Genomic DNA, 20697 nt, shown 5'->3' with positions numbered 1-20697 from the left:
CCCCGATGAGCAACTCTTAGCTATTTTAATGAAAGAGGTGTCATGGTTCGTGGATCTAGCAAATTTTCTTGTGAGTGGTATCATCCCGGATGAGTTCTCTTCAAACCAAAGGAAGAAGCTCAAACGAGATTGTCAAGACTATTATTGGGATGAACTGTACCTTTTCCGAATTTGTACGGATGGAGTGATTAGAAGATGTGTACTGGAGGAGGAACAATGTAAAATTCTTGGGGCTTGTCATTCTTCGCCATATGGTGGTCACCATGGTGGAGCAAAAACGACAGCCAAAGTGTTAAGTTGCGGTTTCTATTGACCCACTCTTTACAAGGATGCAAGTGATCTTGTCAAGCGTTGTGATTAATGTCAAAGGGGCGGTGAAATCTTAAAGAAAAATGAAATGCCTCTCACCATCATTTTGGAGATTGATATTTTCGATGTGTGGGGTATTGACTTCATGGGTCCCTTTGTGAGTTCTTGTGGAAACACCTACATCTTTGTAGCTGTTGATTATATGTCAAAATGGATTGAGGCCGTTGCTCTACCCAACAATGAAGCAAGAAGTGTGGTTGCATTTTTTAACAAGAACATTTTCAGAAGGTTTGGTACTCTGCGGGCTATCATAAGCGATGGGGGTCGCATTTTTGTAACAAAGCTTTTGACACCTTTCTTAAAAAGTATGGTGTCACTCATAAAGTTACGACTCCCTATCACCCTCAAGCAAGTTGTCAAGTGAAAGTCTCCAAACGGGAGATAAAGAGTATTTTGTCCAAAATAGTGAATGATAATCAGACGGATTGGTCAAAGAAACTTGATGATGCACTATGGGCTTATCGGACTGCTTTCAAAACTCCTATCGGGATGTCACCATACCGGTTGGTGTTTGGAAAAGCTTTTCATCTTCCGATGGAACTTGAGCACAAGGCCATATGGGCTTTAAAGAAATTAAATCTTGATTGGGATGCAGCTGCCACCTTGCGGGTTGCACATTTGAATGAATTAGATGAATTCTAGTACCATGCATATGCAAGTTCATCCTTGTCCAAAGAAAGAATGAAGTACCTTCATGACAAATACATACTAAACAGGGAATTCAAGGTGGGTGATCTTGTTTTGTTGTTCAACTCATGATTGAAGATGTTTCCCGAAAAGTTGAAATTCAAATGGAGTGGTCCCTTTGAAATTGTAGGTGTGACACCTTTTGGTGCATTGGACTTGAAGAACAAAAGTGATGAGGTATTTCGAGTCAATGGTCACCGGGTGAAGCATTATTTGGGACGAGCTGATGATGGCCACGTGGTGGTAGTGATTTATTTGAAGTGATGTCATCAGTGCCGTGCCGCGACGTTAAATCGGGCGCTTCTTGGGAAGCAACCCATGTTTCTTTTTCTTGTTCTTGTTTTTCTTCTTTATATAGGTCTTATTTTGTGCTAACCGATTTTGAAGTGTGTTACATGAATGAGTATGCTTTATAGGGACTGTGCTCAGGAAAATTGGCTAAGTATGGAAAAAGTGTTGACCGCACAATTTTGAACGCCACAGCAGAAAGGGATCTGCGGCCGCACAATTCTTGTGCGGACCTTACAAATTGAGATGAAACATTGCACACTCTCTGAAGTTTGATTGTCAGAGAAATGGCCATTGTGCGGCCGCACAAGGAAATCTACGGTCCGCACCAGAATATGCGGCCGCACAAGGAATTCTGCGAACCGCAGATCAACAAAGGGTAAATGCACATCAGGTAAAAGAGTGCGGATCGCATAAGGAATTCTGTGGCCGCACTCGTCTCTTGAAATTTTGGCCAACCCTGTAAGTATAAATAGTAGGCTTCGCTCTACTGTTTAAACTTTACAAACTCTAAGAAATTAAAACAAAGGAAAAAATAGTGCACTCGACTGATTCACTCATTTGACACTTAATTCAACACCTTTGATCCTTCCTTAACACCATTTCATCACTGGTATGTTCAAATCATCTCTAGAATTTTTTAATTTTCTTAATTTAGTTCATAATTTGTTAGTTATTTTTAGATCATCTGTCAAATTCATATCCATATGGGTTGTAGATTGTGTTAGGTAAACTTTTAGTTGCTATTTAGGGAATGGGTGATTGATTTATCATGTTTAATTGCTTCTACCATGTCCAATTTGTGAAAAATAAAATTAAAACCCTAAAGCACTATGCACGATTTGATTTTGAAATGTGCGGCCGCACAAGGAATTGTGCGGTCCGCAAAATTGCATGCTTAGGGCATTTGATTAGGCAAAAGTGCGGACCGTACTTGAAATTGTGTGGTCCACAGAAATTAAATCACGGCCGCAGAAAAGTATGTGTGGCCGCAGATCGGGGCATTCTCTATCTTCAGAGAGTTGCCAGTTTTAAGGACTTCAATGTGCGGCCGCACTCACATGTGCGATCCGCACTTCAGATGTGCGACTGCACTCAAAATTGTGCGGACCGCAGTTTCACTTATGCGGCCGCACTTTCAAATTATGCAGTCCGCAGAACCAGACCTGCGGCCACACTTGTAATTATGAGGACCGCATTTCACCACCCTGCAACATGTCTTGTTCTGCAAATTTTTTGCTTACCAGCACTTGAACTAGAACTGACTCTTACTGATGTTTTGTGCAGAATATGGTTAGATCACGTGGTCGTGGTGATACATCAAAAGGGAGGGGTGAATCTTCTAGGGATAGTGGCAAAAGCACTTTGCCCCTCGCCCTCCAAAAAGTAATCAGTAAGAAAACCATAACAGGACGAGGTAGACAGTCGTAGCCATCCGAATCAAGTTCATATGCCCTGTGTAGGGAAGCATCGGAGGGCAATTCAGTGCAAGAGCAGCTTGTTATGCAATCACAACCACAGCAGCCTCCGGACAGATACCAACTAAGAAATGAGCTTACCTCTTCTGAGAGTACTTCTGAGGGGTCGGAAGGGAACTGTCAGGCTTCGGAGCCTTCAACTACACATGCCCCCAACGTACCAGCTACTACAGTGGATGTGGATGATATCCCAGATGATGGCCTTGAGACGTCGAAGAAGAAAGAAATCTGGGAAGATAGTTTCGTCAGTCTAACTACATTCAATAGGTTCCGAGAGTGGTGACCGTCGAGATCGCTCACTCTTGAGCGTCGGTTCTTGTTGAAATACCTTGAGAAATACAACCCAGCAGTGCTGAGGTAGTTCAGAGAGTGGAAGGGGAGGACATAGTTCACTCAAGATGTGGTAGATGCCAAAGAGTACTTTGTCCGGGAATTTTATGCCAATGTGGCGCACATAAAGAAGGGGACCAAAGTGACGAAAGTGAGAAATCTGAAAGTGAGGTTTGACCAGATCGCCCTGAACACATACCTAGGGTTAAAGGATGTGGAGCCGGTGCAATACTTGGAAAAGCTGGCTATGGGCGATGCAACTCGCCCATGGCTAGCTGAGCTTCTGGTAGCTCCGGGACCACCACCATCATGGATCACAACGTGCCATCTACTTCAGCAGATCCTTTTGATAGTGCAGCAGTTATGCATCCACCTCTTTCTTCAGGTCCTTCAGCATAAGTGTGTTTTCCACATCGGTTTTGAAGCCGGTGCCCATGCCCACTCATCCACTATCTATGTTGTGGGTCTCCCAAACACTGGCGATCCTCAACAACTAGATGCAGACAGCCACAACAAAGCTGACTGACATATCCAGTGCTATTGCAGCACAGTCATCCATCCCGGCACCCCAGATTCCTTCGACAGTGGAGGACACATTGAAGAAGATCTTAGAGAACCAGACCACCATCATGAACACCATGGTAGCACATGGATCAGTGATTGAGGAGCTGGGGAAGCAGGTAAATAAAATGAGCAAATCCCAGGCATCTAAGAAATCAGTTGACAGGTTGAGGATAGAGGTAACCAAGATAGAAACAACCGGGGAGCTTTCATTCGATTTGCTCATAGCGTCAGACCCACTAGCATCAGCAGCTCCAGCAACACCACATGTTCTTGTGGCACCAGCTGGCCAGTCTAAGGAGCTAGACATGGCTGCCGACACTACTGAGGTGGTGCGCCAGATGTTCACCAACCCAGTTACTCCCAGAACCGGGGATGATGAGATCCAGTTAGAGGAGACTGAGGGCGGTGACGCTGCTATGGACACAAAGATGTCCAAGGCCACATAGGGAGTCCTCTTTACTCTTACCTTTCCTTATTCTTATTTTGTTAAGAATTGAGTACAATGCGTATTTTTATTCGGGTGGTGGAGTCTATTTGATATTTGGATAATTTGACATTTGGTTTGTAATAACTGACAATATTTTCTTTTCTTTTTCTTTGCATTATGTATATATTCTTCTCTCTCTCTCTCTCTCTCTCTCTCTCTCTCTCTCTCTCTCTCTCTCTCTCTCTCTCTCTCTCTCTCTATTGATGTATATATTTTCTCTTTTCCTCTCTCATTATGTATATTCATTTATGCTTTATAGCTTCTTTATTTTCTTTTCTTATTAGTCAATGTTTAATTCAGTAGCTTCTTGTTTAGTCTAATAACTTCTTTTTAATTTTCTAGCTTCTTTTTATGTTTTTAGTGGTCAATAATCCTTTGGTTATCTTAATGCCACAGTTCATTCCAAAGGTAGTTTTTGTGTGAACCGGGTGATTCTTCCCAACGATGGATGGCGTGACAACCTTCTTAAGGGATTGAGTCTGTTTTTGGTATTTAGGTAAGAATAGTAGAAATAATGAATAAAGAGACCTAATTGAGCTAAGCTCGAAGAGTCAAACATGCTTCACTTGGTACCAACACACTTAACTATGTGCTTATGGTTAAAAATAAGGTTTTCGAAAAAGAAATAGCTCTAGTCAGTAACCTTGTGACTCTTGTGTTGACTTAGTGATGTTTAGTCGAGCCATAGTGATGTTCAATCTTGAATATGATCGTTGTGGTCCCTCAACTCTATTTTTATTTAACAATCCAGTTTCGTGAGAGGTGAGATATTTTTGTTACAAGTCCAAGTACCTGTGCAAATGGTCTAGAACTTGCCCCGAATGCGTTTCTAAGCGAAATTTTAAGTTTGCTTGGCTTGAGAAATGATTGTAGGCTCTCCTTGACCCGTTTGAAATTTTCCATGACCCACCAATGTTGTTATCCCTTGTCAATCCATTTGAGCCTAAAACCTTTCTCATTTGATAACCATGTTACAAGCCTTTATCCGTTTTTGAAGTGACCCTCTCTTGACACCCGAGCTTCCCTTAACACTCTTGAGAAACAATTGGCTAAAACGAAAGTTTGAGGGAGAGACGAGAAGTTTGAAAAATGTATCAAAGCACAAAAAGAGAAAAGAAATGAAGAAAAGGAAAGGCAATAAAAAAAAAAGAACAAAAATGCAAAAAGAAAGTGAATAAGTTGAAGAGTTAAAAGGGATTCAAAGAAATAGTAATGATGCAAAGCATGAAGAAAGTAAAGAAGGAGAAAATGAATATCATGACCAAGAAAGAGTGATGCTAAGTCTCTCTAGTTCCCCTAAGGAAAAAGAAAATGCCTCAAAGAGTAGGCAAAGCATGACCCGAAAAGAGAAAATGGAGTGCTTAAGGAAAGATGAACCCGTTCTAATCCAACATATCCAACCTTAGTCCAAAAGCCTTCATTACATTCCGAAAAAGCCCTACATGATTTCTACCTGAGTGAACTTACATTAGTGGTGATCCACATGAGGGGCAAGCATATGGTACTTAGAGTCATACTTGTGATATTCGTTTGAGAGAGATGAGCGAACTTTTCACAAATCTTTGAATTGACTGCAACATTCTTAAGTAAGATATGCTAACGGAAATTAAAAGAGGAGCAGTTTGGGATCCACAATTACCTACATGAAAGAGCGAGCTTCCTTGATGAATAAAGTCAACTCTTGATGCTCATGTGTCACATTAGAACTATTTGTGCTTAAAAATTCAAATCATTGTCTTGTTGATAACTCATAAGCATTGTGGGTAATTGTTGGTTCCAATTGATGTGTGATTGATGCATCTTAGATTAGCTGGAATAACTCTTAACTTGTGGAGGGGGAATTACGTTATTTGCTTGAGGGCAAGTAAAAGCTTAAGTTTGGGGGAGTTGATAAGTAGGGATTTTGACTACTTATTAGTGCCTTTTTCTTTCATTTTAGTCCAAAAGCGTGTAGTTGTGTTCCCGAAAACTAATACATTATGCTTAATTGCAGGAGTATTGGAAAATAAGTCACTAAGATGAAATCCAACTCATGAATGAGTGATCTGAACTCAAGAACAAAAACAGGCACAGAAGCTCAAAGTGCGGACCGCAGAATATCATCTGCGATCGCATATTGTGAAGGCAAATTTATCAGAGACAAGTGCAAAGTGCGGTCCGTAGAAGCTAAGCAAGATCAAAAGTTTAGAGAGTTCTCATTTCAAGCTAAAAGGAAGTGCGGACCGCACAATTATTGTGCGGCCGCAGAAGATCAGTTGTGCGGCCGCAACTGCATTTGCGCAGTCCGCAGAAGAGCCATGTGCGGCCGCACTCAGAAATGTGCGGCTGCAGAAGATCAGTTGTGCGGCCGCAACTGCTTTTGTGCGATCCGCAGAAGAGCCATGTGCGGCCGCACTCAGAAATGTGCGGACCGCAGAAAGAGAGATGTGCGGCCGCACTCAGATATGTGCGGACCGCAAAAAGAGAGAGATGCGGCCGCGGTTCAGAATTGTGCGGCCGTAAAAGTCCAATCCTGCCAAGCTGAAGAAAAGTTCGAACCGCACATGGAATTGTGCGGACCGCTCATGGAATTGTGCGGACCGCACATGGAATTGTGTGGACCGCTCATGGAATTGTGCGGACCGAACATAGAATTGTGTAGCCGGAGAACCTCCGAAAGGAAAATTTTGTCTGAAAATTCCAGCACTGTATAAATAGAATAGTTTCACTTTTTTAGGGAAACGTTTGGAATTTTTGACATCAGTAGTCGTTTACTTTGCTTCTTTTAGTAGTTTTACCTATTTTGAGCTTTTTGAATATTAGTTTTATCATTTTAGTCATTAATATGGTTTTAATTATCACTTCCTCTTCTTTATCTTCTAATTTAAGCATGAGTAGCTAGATTTTCACTAGGGTTGTGACCCAACCTTAGTGTGTGAACTTGATGGGTGTTTGACTTATTGCTTGTTTATGGTTGGGTGTTGATTATCTAGCCTTGTTCTTGCTTTTAATTGAAGATTTAATGGTTGCAAACATTATTTCATGCCTAATTGACTGGGTCTCTACTTGAGAAAGAGAGACTTAGTCTAGGAAACCTTGGCTAGTACGGAATTGGGTCAATCGAGAGATTGATAAACCCAATTAAAGGGTTGAATCTAGAGATAGTAAACCCAACTTGAGCTTATTATCAACTGCTTTGTTCAATATTTATTTGGACTTGAGAAAGCCAAATTGGGCAAAATCACTCTCTGACCAAGAGGTATTGAGTGGGTATTTGAGTGTTGATGGCTATAATACACCCCGACCAATAAAACAGGCTTTAAGGCTTACAACTTATTAAGCGAACACATAGGTGAAGGTCATAGCCCTAGGCCTTTTATATCATTTTAAAAAAAAACCAAAATAATTTCCTACTTTAAATTCTTAGTTTGTAATCTTAGTTTAAAATTTTAAAATTAGACCTAGAAATGACCAAATTTTGGGGAAGTACAATTTGAGATAATTCAAGTTCATACACTATAATATATATCCCCAAGACCCATTCATAGCTCCCTGTGGAAAATCGACCCCAACTCCTTGTTGGGTATTACTATTGCATCGACCGTTTTCATATCCTCAAATAGAGGAGTAAAATTGGACGAGATCATGTGCTACCCGATCCAATCACATCAATCCATATAGGGGTACCCATCGAGCCACAATGCTTGGGCTCACTTATCACATGTGCGTCAACATCAAGCTCGATAGAGTGCACAAAATATAATTGTGGGAAGATTATTAGGTATAACAATACTGAGAAAGACAAGCACAACTACAGTGCCATGAGTAAATCAACATCACGGGGGCCATCTCGCCCATAACGCCATAAGGCCACAACGGAATATTTCCATGTAGAATCATTCTTGACATAGAACTACCGCAGATCCGACCACCATTCGTTACCAATCTCAACCCTACCTATACATAAATTCAGAAGTCCTTAAATATTGCATAAGACCTAGAACTCCTCAGAACCTTCTCGATAACCACTCACCTTACTCTGATCTTCAATACATATCTAATACACATCGAGCAACCCATGTTTCACCAGCACATGACTATTCGAAGAAATAACCAAGCAATCTCTCGGCCCGAAAACTAATACTTATAATTCGATCATCATTAGCAGACTCCCCCACTTAACCCGAAGCCATAGAACACATCATCGGTATTCTAAAGTATCATATCTTCATAGCTGCCCCGATTTTGCACGGCTATGTAGCTGAATAAAAATCATACAATACTGGTCATATAACACTCCGAAGACTCTGCCAAGCGCTTACCCATCCTTGCAATAGTCAAAAAACTTCCCCAAATGCTATGAAATGATAATATATGCATTCCATCGAATGGAAACCTCATATGAAACACATGATCCAAACTCATCACGCTAGAGATGGCCCACCGGTTGTTCTCAATTCGACACCTTACCATGAACCCACCTTAATCACAACAGTTAGGCCACCAGCCAGTCTTCCCAAGTCTGTGCTTACCAATCAGATATAAGAACCTGCCTCGTACCACAAATGAATGACTAGAAGATTTAACACTGCATCTGCTTCCGAGACTAGACAGCACATCACGATGATAATCAAGCATCCATAGTCCTTCGTAATCCATCCGCAACATTACAGATCGTCGGCGCATAGCGAATACTAAGTGTGCCACATCACATATGAATGAATAGAAAGAATCAAAATCATAGGTTTCAAGCTGAAACAAGGCCGCACGATAAGGAAAGAAGAAAGGGAAATTTTTCTAAATGCCGTGTAGCCTCTAGAAGATAGGTACGGACGTCATCATACCGATCCGCAAGACTCTACTTGGCACTTGATCATGACTCGTAGAACCTACGAACCTAATGCTCTGATACCAACTTTTCACGACCCAAAATCCACTAGTCGTGATGGCACCTGACCCAACCCGTTAGGTTAGCCAATTAACAGTTAGCATAATTCTAATAAAATAAAATATGATCAACAATCGATATATCTGGATTCCAGACAATAACCTAAGGATTGGTAGTACAATACATGAGCTACTAAGACTGGATTAGTGCAACAACGGATAGAAATGAATACAACCTCTGTTTGAAATGTACATAAACAGAATTCAACTCTAGAACTACCCAGGGACAAGTGGTAGCCACATCCGAAAAGCACGAACATCTTCAGAGTCAACTCCCGTCATCCACCGCAGCTCCACTCCAAAATTTGCACGTAAGGTGCAAAAATGTAGTATGAGTACAACCGACCCCATGTACTCAGTAAGTATCTTGACTAACCTCAGTGAAGTTGTGACGAGGCTTTTTAGTTAAAAGATACTCACTAATATAACTTGTACATTAAACTAGCAATAGAACAATACTACAATATAACAACGAAGAGTACGTAAAACGAATATGCGAAGCAATACACGAGTACTAGAAGAGATCACAATTTAACATTTCTCAATATCTCGACCAATCCTTTCCTTGGAGCGATAACCAATAACCACGATAGTAACTCCATAATTGTCATAATGTGAGAAATGTACTCAGGATATCAAGTCAATGGCACGACAACACCCTTCGTACATTTATCTCATCCTCACCAAATATGCGTACAACAATACCAACCAGGTGGCAAAAATGCCGATAACAGTAATGACAAAGTAAGAAATACACAAGTAGCAATAATAAACAAGGAAATACATATGGACAACGGTAATAGACTAGGTTGAAGGCATAGGAGTAATGACAGCAATTAGAAAAGAGGAACATAAACTTCTCCTAACTAGCATGGTAGAAGGCCTTGATATAGATATAACAAATAAGAAGGGAAATCGTGAACTTTATAAACTAACAAGTAGAGGCATAAATGACTAAAATGGTAGAAGGCTTGTACTAAAGTGCAACGAAATAGAAACGACATGGATGTAGATATAACAGCAGGAAGGAAGGTATAATGTTTGCAAGTTAAACAGATAGAAGGCATGGATAACACAACAACAATTGAGACAGAGGACAAAGACAGAATAATAATGACAAGTCACGTAGATAACATAGGTGCAACAGTAACAACTCCAGATAAAGGCATGAATGTATACATACGGAAAAGATATCACAACGTAAAGCATGTCCCTCGTCCCCGCCTGCACGGAAACACCCTTCGTGCCATGAATTTATGATAATATAAAAGAATGGTAATATGAATGAAATGGTACGACATCATCTTTCATGCTTTTACTCTTATCCTCACATGATAATGTAAATGAGATTAGAAATAGCATGGAATCACTCTTCGTATTTTTACTCTCAAATAAAATGGCACGGTATCACCCTTCGTGCTTTACACTTTTCTTCACATGATAAAATATTCGAAATGGCACGGCATCACCCTCCGTGCTTTACACTCTCCCTCACATGATAATATATATGAAATTGCACGGCATCACCATTCGTGCTTTACACTCTCCCTCACATGATAATAAGTATATCAATGACGAGCAAGGTAGGAAGCATAAATAACCTCAAGGAGAGTGGTTAAATGAATATTCCAAATGAACCGCAATCACAACTTTCAAGCCAACAATAGTTCAATAAACCCTAAAGGACCTTATTGTTCAAGTATTTCAACAATTCTCAAAATGATCTACAACTCAAGTATAGAATCTAAAGAATAACGGTCGTGGCAATGCATTAGTGATTAAGCATAATGATGACCGAATTAAACACATCAATAGTTTCACAAGAATCCATCAAATTTTAATCAAGTTATAATAAACTAAATCTTGGTTTCTAACATTTAATTCCATATTCTTAGTAATCTAGAAGTCAAGTAAGACATGAAGCAAAAAGGTTACGTAATTCTACAAGGCGCAATGTATAGTATAATTTACCCTCGAGCATGATTAACCCTGGCACATGCATATACGCTCGTCACCTCATATATGTATCACCCTCGCATGTAGCAAACAATGGCAATTAGTAGGAAAAATTCCCTCAACCAAGTTAGGCAAGACACTTTGCTCAAACAAGCCAAATCGATACACTATAAGTGTCATCCCGCTCAAATCATCCTCTGAACGGCTCGAAACTAGCCAAAAGAAACTCAAAATCATCAAATAATGCCATAGGAAGCAAACCCAATCGAAAAAGGTCGATTCTTTACATATTTACTCAAAGTCAACCAAAACGTCAAACCCGGGCTTGCACCTCAGGACCTGACAAAACTCACAAAATATGACAACCCATTCAATTACGAGTCCAACCATACGAATTTCACTTAATCACAGCTCTGAATCGATGTTCATAACTCAAAAATTCACTTTAGGAAAGTTTAGACAAAAACCCTCAATTTCTCTTTTGAAATCACAATCAAATGCCAAAAACGAAGATGGAATCACACAATATGATCAAAACCGAGTAGAAAATACTTACCCAGTCCATGTGGTGAAAATCGCCTCCAAGATCGGCCAAATCCGAGCTCCATAGCTCAAAATGTGATAAAATAACTCAAAGGTCCGAAATATAGTACTTATGTGCTCTGTCCACTGGTCTTCTACGCGATCGCGATTGTACCCACGCGATCGCGATGCACAGAATGAGCTTAGCCAAAAAAACAAATACGCTTTGCGTTCGCGTTCGCGCCACTACCCTCGCGAACACGATGAAAACAGGCCCAACACTACCTCGAATGCGTCCACAGTCATGAAAACGCGAAGAAGAAAGTCCCCAGCTCCCAGCTGCTCCGCGATCGCGAAACTCCACATGCGAACGCGATGTACCTACCCCTCAGCCTTCCGCGAATGCGCTTCGCCTCTCGCAAACGCGATGAAGAATCAACCAGCAGCTCCCAATACTCTACGCGGTCACGTGTATTCCTGCGCTTTCGCGAAGAATGCTTGCAACATCAGAACCAGCAGAGAATCAACTATGCCAAACATGAGAAAAAGGGTCTGAAACTAACTCGAAACTCACCTGAGCCCCTCGGGACCCCGTCCGAACATACTAACTTGTCCCAAAATATAACACGGACCTAATTGAGATCTCAAATCATGCATAACAACATCAAAACCATGAATCGCACCTCGAATCGAACTTGATGAACTTTTAAACTTTTAATTTCCAAATCTCGTGCCGAACCATATCAAATCAACTCGGAATAACCTCAAATTTTGCACACAAGTTCAAAATGACATAACGAACCTACTCCAGCTCCTGGAATCAAAATCCAAATCCGATATAATCAAAGTCAACTTCCGGACATATTTATGAATATTCCAAAACTCCAAATTGTCAACTTTCGCCAATTAATGCCAAAACTTTCAAGAAATATCCAAATGTAGATATGGGTATACCCCCAAGTCCAAAATCGCCATCCGGACCTAACAGGACCATTAAATCTCCGATCCGGGGTCAAATACATAGAAAGTCATACTTAGTCATCTCTTCCAACTTAGAGCTTCCCAGTTAGGAATCATTCTTCTAAATCAACTCTGGATCACCTGAAAAATCAAAATCGACGATTCACACAAGTTAAAATGAATCACATGAAGCTACTCAAGACTTCAAACAGCTGAACGGAGTGCCAATGCTGAAAACGACCGGTCAGGTCATTGCAAAAATGACCCACCAACTTATTCATGATCCTTTCAACATGTTCTTCTCGCATCATCCTCTTATATACCATTGTCAATACCTATCCATTCAATAAATAGCCAAGAAATGTCAAGAGAAACAACTCTGACATTTGATTAAGTAACAGCGAAATATAGAGATCTAACTAAAGGATAAATTAAAAAAATTCAAAAAATGGCAAATTATCATAAAATTCATATCTGACCAGCATTTGCATTTCAAGTAAGAACAACATTTAGGAAGACTGTGTATCACACATCAGAACCCATCCAAAGAAAATTAGTACAAACAACCATGAAAAAAATATTTTGTAAGCTATAGATCGACAAATTGACAGAGAAAGAGAAATAGAATGCAAAATCAACCAAAGTTAGCTATTGTATGCAACATTGATAACAACAGTAATACATAAAAACCAACTCACAGCTCCCAAAGGTAATTGGATGCATCATGGTTTCCTCCAATGAATATAGTTGGAAAGGGTGCAACCTCCTCTTCAGAATAATACTTCCAGAAAGATTTCATGCTCCAATAGGTGGCACATTTACACTTTCCCGATCCCTCTCAGTCCTATTAGTCTAATTAGACAAGAAAAATTCCTCAGTCGATACTAATATAGTAGAGGAATTAGAAGTTTAGATGCGTGGTTGTTATTAGTGATGGAACCAAGAAAACTAAATAGATAAAAATTGCTAAAACATCAAAACAAATTAACCAGTTAAGTATAAGATAAATACTGAGCAGTATATGTGACCAAGATGCCAAAGAACAAATTTCCTAAAACTCATTGAGAAAAATCATTTACGGAGAATCAAATGTTGTACCTAGAATGTAAAAAGTTAACAAGGAAATAGAATGATTTCTACCTGAAAATCACCTCAGAATATAAGCAGATCATACTTTTTTTCAATCAGTAAAAGATATTATTGTTGATTGCCAGTATTAAGAAAATGATGTGCAGTATATACAGCTAGCAACAATTACATACTTTGTGATGTGCTCAAAAAATCAACCATACTTCCACATAAGCATATCAAACTTAAATTCTCAACTTTTTGTAAATGCAGTTGGCTAGCATAGACATTATAATTCCCCATGCATACACCCCTCTTTTGCAATCCTCATCAACATTTAACACCGCAAAGAATCATTTAACACTAACTTAAACTCCATATTCAAAATATTCTGAAGGAGAAACAAAAGGTAGTGATTCTGTCCCCCTGTATTAGTTGTATTACTTTTTTTACTTCAATAATTTTCTCATTTCTTATATTTCCCATCAGATAGGTGAACAAAACAAAAGCATTTGGCTAAATTACATCCAGATTTTAACTTATTATAAATTGAAAAGCTCAATACATTAATTCAATTGTTTGATCCTAAAGATATTTCGGTAATAGATGATAATTAGAAGAACTACATCTCTATCCCAAACTAGTTGGGGTCGGGTATGTTAATACATATCATTTTCACTTCATACATCAGGTTTCATTCTATTATTCAATAATTTGTCAATTAACACAAATTAGGGGATTTTCTAACAGTAAAGTACACCTCACACGTTTCCTTACACTAACATACAAATCTCTGAAAAATTAAGAAGATTCCTAGCAAGCACTGTTGCCATTGGCTGTCAACAGCTACCAGAACTAGTTTATGTGTGTCAACACAACTAAACCTTGTATGCCACTTTGATGTTGCTAGTTTGAAATGTGCATGCCAAAGAAAACTATTTTACGGTTGCAGCTCTTCAGTTTGAGAACATAGAGTTGAGTTGTTCCTTTTACAATCATAACCCATCACATAATGCTCGTTTTTCAGCAGCATATACACTTAAAAGCAAAAACTTTAGGAATTAATTTCCATTAAAAATTTGGGTGCAAAACTAAAACTATTATTATTAACACGAGCTCAAGTTAGTTAGTGGTAGTTATGGTAGTTAGTGTGCCAGCTAGTCAGTTAGTCGGTTAATACATACACTTAATGCCAGCTCACGTCCAACTCATAAGTTAATGTTAGTTAGGCTCACTACTTGTATAAATACCCTGTATCTTCAGAGAATGACTACAGAGATCATTTTTGCAATGCCTGTTTCTTCTTCATCTATGTACTCTAGAAGCTTCTGCCATTAGAGCAGTACAGAGCTACTACAAATCTGCTCAGTGTGAGAGCAGATTTTAACATGGTATCAGAGCGGGTATAAATCAATTAGATTCTCATTCATCGATCAATCTTTCGACATCAATTTCAAATTTCTCTGAGATTGTTAAAGTGTGAGAATCAGTTATGACGGAATCAACAATTTCGTACACACATCTATTGTGTCTAGGTCCAGCAGATACTCCAGGCATTGTTCTGATTCCTGTGAAGCTTACAGGATCTGAGAATTACATGTTATGGAGTATAACGATGAAGATCGCACTACTTGGGAAGAGAAATATAGGGTTTATGAATGGAACTTGTACGAAGGAATCGTGTACTACTGAGCTACAAGAGCAATGGAAAACTTGTAATATTATTGTCCTCTCATGGCTCATGAACACAGTATCCACGGAACTCTTATGTGGAATTGCATACGCTTCAAATGCTCACCTTGTGTGGGAAAACTTGAGGGATAGATTAGATAAGGTGAATCACATGAGAATTTTTCAGCTGCATCAAGCCATTGCCACTCTCTCATAAGGTACAAATTCCGTTTCATGCTATTTCACAAAATTAAAGGATTTATGGATTGAATATGATGTTATGGTACCTAAGGCCAATTCAAGGGATTATGTTGATTATTTAGAGCAGCAGAGATTGCTACAATTCCTCAGTGGATTAAACGACTCTTATGACCAAGCTAGAAGACAGATCCTCATGAAGTCAAATGTGCCCTCTATCAATCAAGCTTATGCGATTATGATCGAAGATGAATCTAGATAGTGTCCTGGTATGGGTGCAATAATTGATAAGAATGAACCAGTAGCTATGCAGGTTGGTCGTAACCAAAGCTATAAGGGAAAGAAACCTTTTGTACAATGTGAACATTGTAGTTACAAAGGTCATAGCAAAGAAAATTTCTATAAGCTCATTGGATAACATGAAGATTTTAAATGGAAAGAAAAGGTTCAATCAGCCAAATACTGGATAGTTTGGTCGTGGAAGTGGTGGTGCAAATGGACAATTTGGTCGACGAACTCCATACTTTAATGTTGTTAACAATGTTTCTAGCAATGCAGGTAGTGGAAGTAATGCAGGTGCTCAATGCTCTTCTAGCTGTGACTTGCATGATGCTTTTGCTGGAAAGGGACCATTCTTCACAGAGGAACAATACAAGCAGATTTTAGCATTGTTGAATAAGGAACCGACTGACAATCAAAACAACATGAATAATCAAAGCAATATGGAAGGTATTACAGCTTGTTTCATGTCCAAAGATATTACTAGTGAGTGGATTGTGGACTCAGGTGCCACACATCACATAAGTGCATCTATGAATTTATTAACAAATGATAACACTAGGAAAGAATCTAAGGATACAGTACATTTGCCTACTGGAGATAAGATCCATATTTCTCATACAGGTCATGCATCTTTATTTGGTATTGAGGTTATAAAAGGTGTCCTATATGTACCAGATTTCAAATTTAACCTCCTGTCAGTATCCAAACTCACAAGAGAACTGAGTTGTTCAGTGAAATTTTTCCCTGACTTTGTCATCTTCCATGATATTTACAGGGGCAGGGTGAAGGGAATTGGTAAGGAGACAGGTAGTTTGTACATTGTCAAAGGTAGCAGTAATAACAACAATAGAGATTGTAATGTAGCAGCAACAATCACAGTGAAGGAGAACTGCAGATTATGGCATCAAAGGCCTGGCCACCTTTTAGCTTCTGCTATGAAAAGTATGGATTGGTTAGGAAGCACTGTAAATAATGATCTTCTGAATAAGTGTCATGTGTGTCCCTTAGTTAAACAAACTAGATTGTTGTTTCCTACTGGTGCTTCTAGGGCAGTATCTATTTTTGATCTTGTTCACATGGATTTATGGGGCCCTTATAAAATACTTACCTATGACAGGAAGTATTATTTCATTACTGTTGTGGATGACTTTAATAGGTTTACTTGGATTCATTTACTGCAACTCAAATCTGAAACAATTATTGCAATTAAAAACTTCATATTGATGGTAAGAAACCAGTTTAGAGTGATGGTAAAAATGTTGAGATCAGACAATGGCACAGAGTTCTTCAACTCACAGTGCAATGATCTGTTACAAGGTTTTGGAATATTGCACCAAAGCAGTTGTGTTCACACTCTACAACAAAATGGAGTTATGGAGAGAAAATACAGACACATCTTAGATGTAGCAAGGGCACTAAGATTTCAATTAAAAATGCCAATTAGATATTGGGAATCTGTGTAACTACTGCAGTATACCTGATGAAAAGATTGCCCTCATCATATATTAAAGGAAAAGTCCTTATGAGATGCTATAAGCAAGGCCTCCATCCTTAACTCACCTGAGAGTGATAGGGTGCTTGTGTTTTGCTAGAAGAAGGTCTATATTATCATGATACTTTCTCTCCTATGGTGAAGATGGTAACAGTAAGGTCAGTCAAGCCTTGGCTGTTTCTAGAGGTTGGAATTTATACCAGATGGATGTCTAAAATGACTTTTTGCAAGGTGATCTTTATGAAGAGGTTTACATGGATATGTGTGAAGGTTTTAGGAGGCGGGGGAGCTGAAGGTCTGCAAATTGCTTAAGTCCTTGTATGGACTCAAGCAAGCATCAAGACAATGGAACATTAAGTTGTCTGATGCACTAACAACAACAGGTTTCATACAAAATAATCATGACTACTCCTTATTCACATTAAAGAAACCAGAAGGCATGGTGATCATCCTGGTGTATGTGGATGATTTGCTTATCACAGGCAGCAATGATCAGCTGATTACTGAGGCAAAGGAGATACTTCATCGGCAGTTCAAGCTAAAGGACTTAGGTGAGCTCAAGTACTTCTTGGGCATTAAAATCTTAAGGTCAGTAATTGGGGTAGTTTTGAATCAAAGGAAATATGTCCTAGAACTCATTTATGAAATGGGACTCAGTGGTGCCAAGCCAGCAATCACCCCTTTGGAGAACAATATCAAGTTAACTTCCATTGCATATGATCAGGCATCAGGTTCTACAGGCGACTCACCTTTAGAAGATGTTAGTGCATATCAGAGATTGATTGGTCGTTTGATGTATGTGACTACAACAAGACCTGATATTAGCTATGTTATTCACACCTTGAGCCAGTTCATGCAGCACCCTAAGAAGTCCCACTGGGAGGCTGCTCTTAGGGTGGTCAGATATCTGAAAAATATTTCATGCCAAGATATTTGGTTGAGGTCTGGTCCTGCATCGAAGTTACAATGTTGGTGTGATTCTAACTGGGCAGCTTGCCCCAATACTAGGAGATCAGTAACGGGCTATGTGGTAAAATTTGATGAATCTCTCATTTCATGGAAGTCAAAGAAGCAACAAACAGTGTCCAAAAGTTCAGCATCGTAGCATGGCTTCAGCTGTAGCCGAAGTCACATGGTTGCTTGGCCTATTTCAAGAGCTGGGAATTCCCATCAAGCTTCATGTTCTAGTGCAATGTAACAGCAAATCTGTTATACAATTGGCTGCTAATCCTATTTTTCACGAACGAACAAAGCATATTGAGATCGATTGTCATTTCATTCGTGATAAGATCAAGGCGAGGGTGATCCAGGCTGTCTATGTCCATTCCAAGGACCAAAAAGTTGATTTACTCACCACGAGCCTCTCTGAAGCTTCGCATGTTCATCTTCTCAGCAAGCTTGGTGTGTTGAATATATTGCACCCTTCAGCTTGAGGAGAGTCTTGTGAGCTCAAGTTAATTAGTGGTAGTTATAGTAGTTAGTGTGCCAGCTAGTCAGTTAGTCGGTTAATACATACACTTAATACGAGCTCACGTCCAACTCATAAGTTAATGTTAGTTAGGCTCATTACTTATATAAGCACCATGTATCTTCGGAGAATGAATACAGAGAATCATTTTTACAATGCCAGCTTCTTCTTCATCTATGTACTCTAGAAGCTTCTGCCATTAGAGCAGTATAGAGCTACTGCAAATCTGCTCAGTGTGAGAGCAGATTTTAGCATATACACTCAAAAGTAAAAACTTTAGGAATTAATTTCCATTACAAATTTGGGTACAAAACTGAAACTATTATTATACATTCTCGCAAAAGTTATTCTAAAGCTCAATGTAAATATCAAATCAATGTAGTATCATCGCAAGTAAAGATAAACCCTAACTTGTGAGAACCTAGGCTTTCATGTAAATATATATAAATAGAGATGAATTACACAGAGAGAGTTTGATGAGAGAAAAATTGCTCATTACGACGGCGCTAGTCGATTTCTCACTTCTGCTAGTAGTTCCGCTTTGTCACTGGGCAGAGGAAATTGCCGTGTGCGGCGGAATGGAGTCGTCGACGAGTGGTCCGGCGGTGAACGGGCACGTTTGGACCTGAGACTTCTCACACTGTTTCTGTAGGGATTGGGATTTTACGTTTTGTTTAAATTAGCTTAAAGTGGTTAAACCTCTTGTTTTAATCCTCTTGTAAAATACGACTACTCTTTGCTTTAGGTATGAATATGATGAATAATTATCATGGATTAGTGTTATAGTCGAGCATAATCATGAATTGTCACTTGATTAGAGTCTTAGCAAGTTCAACATATCCGTGACGTGAAGGTATTTGGTTTGTATATGTGAAATACTACTTCCAAGAGGACATTAGAAATGAAAAGTAGTGTACATACGGAGTTTGGACAACTTGTAAAAATAGCAAACTAGAGGATCCAAGCTTTTGATGTCATTTACATTGATAGATTTTTTGTTGTTGACATTTTTACTTTTTAACTGTATAGAATGTAAGGATAGGGAAAGCGATTACACAAACTGACATCTTCTGTGTAAATTGCTATATGATTAGAATATACTTGGCTAAAAATTGGCTCAAGCATATACGTGGCCTAAAACCAAAGTTTAATACAAGGTCTGGTGAACACTTTGAACTAATGAAATCTTGGAAAAAGAAGGTAAGTAACGAAATCTTGGATTGGAGAAAGAAGGTGAATAAGAATATCAAAGAGAAAGACATAAAAATGTAAGGGTTTAAAAAATATGAAGGGATTAGGGAAAAGAAAAATTAACTTACAAATGAAGGAAGAAAAATAATTTTTTTATATGTTATCTAATAAAGACAAGAGTGGGTTGCTCTAGTGGTGAGCACCCTCCACTTCCATCCAAGAGGTTGTGAGTTCGAGTCACCCCAAGAGCAAGGTGGGGAGTTCTTGGAGGGAGGGAGCCGAGGGTCTATCGGAAACAGCCTCTCTACCCCAGGGTAGGGGTAAGGTCTGCGTACACACTACCCTCCCCAGATCCCATTATGGATTGTTGTTGTTGTATGTTATCTAATAAAAGAATAAAAAGTTAAATTGTCAAATCACTTAAATTGAAACGTTGAGAAAAATATTCTTCTATCCATTTTTTAGTAAGTCAAATGGTTATTTTATTTATATATCTAACAAGTATTATTTTCTTTATATGAAAAAATCTACTTTTTATATTAAACGCACTAAATATTATTATTTTTTAAATACTCATAAACTTATTATTTCTAAAAAAAATAAGGCCCCTAAATTTGAGAGCGTAAGGCACAAGCCTTACTTGTGACAACAATAGAGCCGGCCATGATTCGTGTAAGGAAAAATTCTTTAGAATCATGTTGCGGGAACTTCAAATAATTGGCCCGAACCGAAAAGCTAAATACCTCGATAGCCCTTAAAC

General features: G+C 39.0%; 2 protein-coding genes across 2 annotated transcripts; both read left to right on the top strand.

Annotated features, from left to right (window-relative positions):
• The first annotated feature begins 15127 nt into the window (after positions 1 to 15127).
• Positions 15128 to 15766, top strand: LOC138910334 (uncharacterized). Its single transcript, XM_070201565.1, has 2 exons — positions 15128 to 15469; positions 15563 to 15766. The coding sequence occupies exons 1-2, from the start codon at positions 15128 to 15130 to the stop codon at positions 15764 to 15766; spliced, it is 546 nt and encodes a 181-aa protein (XP_070057666.1).
• A 1656-nt stretch (positions 15767 to 17422) lies between these two features.
• Positions 17423 to 18383, top strand: LOC108944684 (uncharacterized mitochondrial protein AtMg00810-like). Its single transcript, XM_018769945.1, has 2 exons — positions 17423 to 17573; positions 17662 to 18383. The coding sequence occupies exons 1-2, from the start codon at positions 17423 to 17425 to the stop codon at positions 18381 to 18383; spliced, it is 873 nt and encodes a 290-aa protein (XP_018625461.1).
• The last annotated feature ends 2314 nt before the right edge of the window (positions 18384 to 20697 follow it).

Source organism: Nicotiana tomentosiformis, chromosome 4, assembly GCF_000390325.3.
Source record: "Nicotiana tomentosiformis chromosome 4, ASM39032v3, whole genome shotgun sequence".
NCBI lineage: Eukaryota > Viridiplantae > Streptophyta > Magnoliopsida > Solanales > Solanaceae > Nicotiana > Nicotiana tomentosiformis.
The sequence above is the reverse complement of the archived record's forward strand: the minus strand, read 5'-3'. Positions and strand labels throughout refer to the sequence as shown.

What these genes read in the sequence shown, in the direction of transcription:
- LOC138910334 (XM_070201565.1), top strand. Translation starts at nt 15,128, where the DNA reads ATGACGGAATCAACAATTTCGTACACACATCTATTGTGTCTAGGTCCA. An exon ending in TGAGGGATAGATTAGATAAG is followed by an intron (nt 15,470 to 15,562) that starts GTGAATCACATG and finishes ACAAAATTAAAG; the next exon opens with GATTTATGGATTGAATATGA.
- LOC108944684 (XM_018769945.1), top strand. Translation starts at nt 17,423, where the DNA reads ATGGTAACAGTAAGGTCAGTCAAGCCTTGGCTGTTTCTAGAGGTTGGA. An exon ending in AGGAGGCGGGGGAGCTGAAG is followed by an intron (nt 17,574 to 17,661) that starts GTCTGCAAATTG and finishes TAACAACAACAG; the next exon opens with GTTTCATACAAAATAATCAT.